The sequence below is a fragment of the Kryptolebias marmoratus genome, linkage group LG2 (assembly GCF_001649575.2).
Source record: "Kryptolebias marmoratus isolate JLee-2015 linkage group LG2, ASM164957v2, whole genome shotgun sequence".
NCBI lineage: Eukaryota > Metazoa > Chordata > Actinopteri > Cyprinodontiformes > Rivulidae > Kryptolebias > Kryptolebias marmoratus.
In genome coordinates this window covers 35,095,946-35,101,372 of record NC_051431.1, presented here as the reverse complement: position 1 = coordinate 35,101,372, position 5,427 = coordinate 35,095,946, and the positions used below count along the sequence as shown (strand labels likewise).

General features: G+C 39.8%; 1 protein-coding gene across 2 annotated transcripts in view; it reads left to right on the top strand.

Annotated features, from left to right (window-relative positions):
* The window catches only part of antxr1c (ANTXR cell adhesion molecule 1c), a 109,158-nt gene extending 105,568 nt beyond the window's left edge, over nt 1-3,590 (top strand). For both annotated transcript variants that reach the window (XM_017433646.2, XM_037981138.1), the window contains exon 18: nt 1,934-3,590. In XM_017433646.2, the coding sequence (XP_017289135.1) occupies nt 1,934-2,188 (255 nt within the window). In that variant the 3' untranslated portion in view covers nt 2,189-3,590. The remainder of the gene's footprint in view (nt 1-1,933) is intronic.
* The last annotated feature ends 1,837 nt before the right edge of the window (nt 3,591-5,427 follow it).

Here is a 5,427-nt window from a genome sequence, read left to right as displayed (position 1 = left end):
ATTTCTCTCTCTGCATTCCTGCCACGCCCACTTACACCTGTCAAAGCCTGCTAATCATGTCACCTGTCTCCACTTACCTGATTATCCTCAGCACTTTAAAACCCGGTCATTTCTGTCTATACTCCGCTGGTCCATTGTTGTTGTTTTGCCTCTTGTCTTGCCGTTTGTTCCTGGTTGTTGTTTTTCCGTCCCGCTTGTCCCCGTCTCCGTTTAGGTTAGTTTTAGTTTGTTCTTTATTTTGTTTGCTGCCACGTCAGCTTTTGTTTTGGGTTTCTTTATTTAATAAATTATTGTTTGTGTAATATGAGTCAGCGCTCTGGGTTCGCTTTCGTCACTCCACATCATGACAATTGTAAAGTTGGGCAGTTTAAACCCATTGCCTCTCTTGATTTTGATAAATGACTTTTAGATATCCTAACAGTGTTGTAGTACCAGTTAAAGGGTTTAATTATTTAGTCTAATTGTGCTGAGAAATAAACATGTAATTGATTGAAACAAACAAAGAAAACAAGACAGAGCAGCAATTTTAATTATGTGCATCCTGCCACAATTAATTAACTGATTGGGGTTTTTTTCCCAAAAATCAGTATGTTTTAATTTGTTCTACTTTATTCTGCTAATTTAAACAAAGGAGGTAATTTGGATGTCTTATATTATTTATTCCCAATGAAGTAAAACCATATTAGTTTTTTTTTTAAAGTACAGATTGTAGAAAGGCCAGATTACCTGCTGCAAATAATGGCATCAGCTTATGTCTGTCCCAATTATTGATCAACCAAGAAAATTTACTGAAAGCAATAATATTAGTCAAAAGATGTGGAATTGTTTTTCATGAGATTTGACACTTACAGAAAAATTTCATCAGCATATATTGAAATATAATGTTTAGTGCCATTCATATCAATAGAATAGGTTAAAGGTCTCTGCCTTATACTTGCAGCTGACAATTCAATAACAATTGGGTGGGTGCAGTAGATCACCAGAATAGAGCAACTCACCACAAATAAAGTCACCTCTAACCTGGAGAGTTGTAATGGTGCAGAGCACTGTTAGGTCTTGGGTTTTTATGTTTAGTTTGAGTTTATTGGTTATTTTATTCAGTTATCTTGTTAGTTGGTTGTTGTTGTTTTCTGTCTTTGTGTCTTTGTGTCTCCTGTCTGTTTGTTTTCATCTACCTCTCCCTAGTTTTTGTCATCTGTTTACTTGCCACGCCCATCTCCACCTGCCAGCAATTATGATCACTCACCTGTGCCCACTTACCTCATTTTCCTCTGTGTTTAACACCTGGTCACTTTCTCCACTACTCTGTCGGATCATTGTTCATTTGTCCTTGTCCTGTGTTTCTTCCATGCACCTAGGTTTAGTTTATGTTTATGTTTTCGCTGCCCTGTCAGCTTTTGTTTTTGTATTAATAAATTAGTTTTCTTTTAGTTCTTGACATGAGTCTGCTCACTGGGTTCGCCTCTATCTCCGCCAAACCTGACACGCACTGCTTACATTGAAAGTAATTTTTATAAACAATGACTCTTCCTCCTCCACGGCCTGATGTCCAAAGGGAGAACAAGGTAAGAACAACCAAAAAAGTTGGTAAAAGTTCCACGAAATTGCTGGACTTACCACCCTCAATCCAGGTCTCTGTCACGCAGAGAAAATCCAAGCCGCCATGAAAACTACAAAGCTAATCCTGGCAGGAGTCATACCCTGCAGTTTGGCAGACTGAGATAAAAGAAAAAAATAAAAGCTTCAAAGATTTTACTCAACATAGAATTAAAAATGTGCCTCAAACACACAAAGAAATAAGAAATTCTTCATATCGCTCCAAAAATTAGTAAAACCATTGATAAATTAGCCTGGAAGTAATCAAGATTGACCCTTGCAGAAACCATTTACTCTACCAATAATTGTGCAAATTTTTATTTTTTTGTTCTTGCAGGGTCAATGCATCAACTTCAGAAGAGTAACAGATGAGGCTGTGACAACCAAGACCCCACCTTGCATTCCTATCCACGCTCCTTCACCACCACCTCCAGATTACCATCCTATCACTCATACCCCATCCTCAACCCCTCCTTCCAGATCCCCGTCATCAGGTCAACTACCCCCAGGACCACCACCACCACCATCACGTACTCCCCCAGGGCTTCCTTGTCCTCCTCCATCACGTCCTCCACCCACCCTTCAACCCTGAATCCTACAGACACTCTACCACTTTGATGTAACATTGACATTACCCACAAATTCCCCCCTGACCATTTAACCATTTTTTTTTTCTGAGGGTAGAGGTTTTTGTTGCCAAACATGACTCTGCAATGTAACAAAGATCAGTATTAGTGTGGCTTCCTTTTATTGTTTGGGACAGAATATCAACAGGAAGTTTATAATCCAAGCCATTACACATTTCTTCATATGAAAATAAAAGTTTGAACATTTTCTCTAACTGTGTATATCAAAAAGCAAAGAGGGAACCTCAAACAAATAGGAGATCTACGTTTTAGGAATAAGGAAAAATAGCATTTATTTATAGTTTGACTTGAATTTAGTTGTCAAAAAGGGGAAATTTGAGGGGATTTTTAACTTAGTGTCAGTATTTGTCATAACCAAAAGAATTGTTGCTGGACAGCAAAGCATGTATGAAATTATTAATTTAGATCATATTTATTGAGAACTAACGTAAAGAGGTTTGTCCTGATAATCTGAGTAACTGCATTAAATTTTAAGCAGAATAGATTTGGTTAAAGAGATGTTTGGGATATTTTTAAGTAAGGTTCTGTAGAAAGGTTATGAACAATTAACATTTTTGGGGCAGCTGTGGATCAGTGGTTAGAGCAGTTGTCCTCCAGTGAGAAAGCTGGAGGTTTGATTTCTGGCACATGTCAAAGTGTCCCTGGGCAAGGCACTGAGCCCCTCATTGCCTTCAATGTGTACACCATCGATGTATGAATGGAGTATAAAGCACTGATAAGTCTCCATAGAATGATTCATTCAGATTAGCTTTGTAACGCTTTATGAATTTGTATGTGGATGGGTAAATGAGAGCATAGATTGTTTTGTAAAGTGACCTCATTGGCTAGAAAGCCGCTATGTAAGTACAGTCCATTTACTATTTACCATCTTACCTATTGTAAATAGCTCTTTGAACGACCTCAGTTTAAAGAAACAGCTTAATTCTGACCAGACTGATAAGTTAATGGGGTAGTGGTGGGGCTGAAGTTAGAGAAGGTAAGCTTGTGATCAGGAGGTGATCACAAGCTTACAGGTGTGATCACAGGTTTAAATCCCCAGACTGCGTGAGGAAGATAAGGTGCCCACATCTGTCTCCATCCTCATTAGCCCCACTGCGGGGCCTTAAGCAAGGCCCTTAACCCTCTCACTGCTCCCCAGGCACCCTAGATGGCAGCCCCCTGCTCCTCGTGTGTGTTCTCACATATGTGATGGGATATATGCATTACCCCGCATTTATCTCATCTTTTTCAATAAATAATCTTGAAAAAGATTAAAAGAGTATAAAGAAATTACATTAAACAATTAAATTAACTAATTAAAAAGTGTATTCAATTAAAAAATACACAGATAAGACCAAACTGGATTAAAATAAGACAACTTAAAAAAAACATGCAAATGCTATTTTATACATCTTTACATTGTTGTCAGTTTCACATTGTACTGTTATTTACATAGAATACTGTGATTGCAAGTGCAAATAGTAGCCACACCAGCTAGCTGTAGCAGTTCCAGCAGTAATGGTAATCTAATCACAGTGTAAAGGTTTAAATAACTGCATTTACAAAACTCAATAGGGATGGTAATCTTTAGGCACTTTACAATTTGATTATGATTCATAGGGCTGTGATGTGATTACTAAATGTTTCAAACTAAGTATTGAGCAAATTATCCTCAATAAAGCATTTTGCTTTAAATTGCAGTTTAATTCAAACAAGATTTTCAGAATTAATTGAACAAAAAAGTCGAACGGTTGAGTACAGGGGCATAAGATTCTTAAGTGTTTCCAACACTTTGCTTTTAGTTCCATTATAGAACGGAAACTTGAAGGAGGCCATTCTCTCCAGACATGCCCCATGGATGGTCAGCAGAACATGAGTCCCTTTCTGCCTTCTGAAATCAATGACCATTTGTTGGCTTTTTGAAGTATTCAGCACCAGATTATTCTTGGTGCACCACTCTGCCAGCGCCTGTATTTCCTCTCTATAATCTAAGTCATCAGCCCCCAGTGATCAGGCCTACCACAGTGGTGTCATTGGCAAACTACAGTAAATGATGGAGTTAGAGGGGTGGATAGGGGTGCAATCATGCATATAGAAAGTACACAGAAGAGGACTCAGTACACAATCCTGGGGAGAGGCGGTGCTGAGTGTCAGAGTGAAGGAGCGGAACTGACCCACTTTAATGACCTGTGGTCGGTCAGTCAAAAAAATCCTTGGAGGGGGATGTACAAATTGTGGAGCTTCTCCACCAGGATGTCAGGTATGATTATGTTAAATACCGAGCTGTAATCAATGAACAGCATCCTGACATAGGTCCCCAGGAGCTCCAGATGGTTCGGGGCAGTGTGGAGAGCAGTGGCAATGGCATCTTCAGTAGTTTGCCCTGATGTGGATCAAAGTTCTGAGGGAGGCAGGATTTAAAGTGCTGGACAATGAGTCTTTTGAAGCACTTCATGACCACAGATGTCAGAGCTAAGGTCTGTCATCATTGAGATCCATAGTGACAATTTTATTTGGCACCAGTATGATAGTATCAGCCTTCAGACAGGATGGAATCTCAACCAGTGACAGGGATATAGTAAAAATCCCAGTTAGGACTCCTATCAGCTGGTCTGTTCATGTGCGAACCAGTTTGTTGAGGACTCCATCTGGTCCGGCAGCTTTGTTAGGACTCATAGACTTCAATACACGCCTCACCTGGTGATCCTGGAGCAAGGGAGGTAGAAGGCTGGAGGATCATTGAGTCACTGATTATGTGGCAGGTCTGGGTGTCTCGAAGTGAACGAAGAAGAGATTGAGTTCTTCTGCCAGCAAGGCATCCTTATTGGCTGCAACTGGCAAGTTGCCTTTGTAGTTGTTGTCTTCCAGGTACAATTCCTTCTGTACTTGTCTTTTGCTACCTTGATGCCTCTCCTAAGATCAGATCTTGCTGTACTGCACTGATATGTGACTTAAAGGCAGAGGTCTGGGCCCTCAAGAGTGCTTTCACTTTTGAGGTCATCTAAGGTTTTTGGTTAGGATAATCCCAAATCTTTCTCTCCACATCGACAGAATCTGATGTATGACAGCCCGGCATGTGTTCTCTCCTGTAGCTCCAGGTTGTAAAATATGGTTTACTCTGTTTTAGAAGCAATCCTCCAATTTATTAAGTGCTCCCTCTGGCCAGATTTGTACAGTCTTTACCATTGGGGAAGTTATCCTCCTG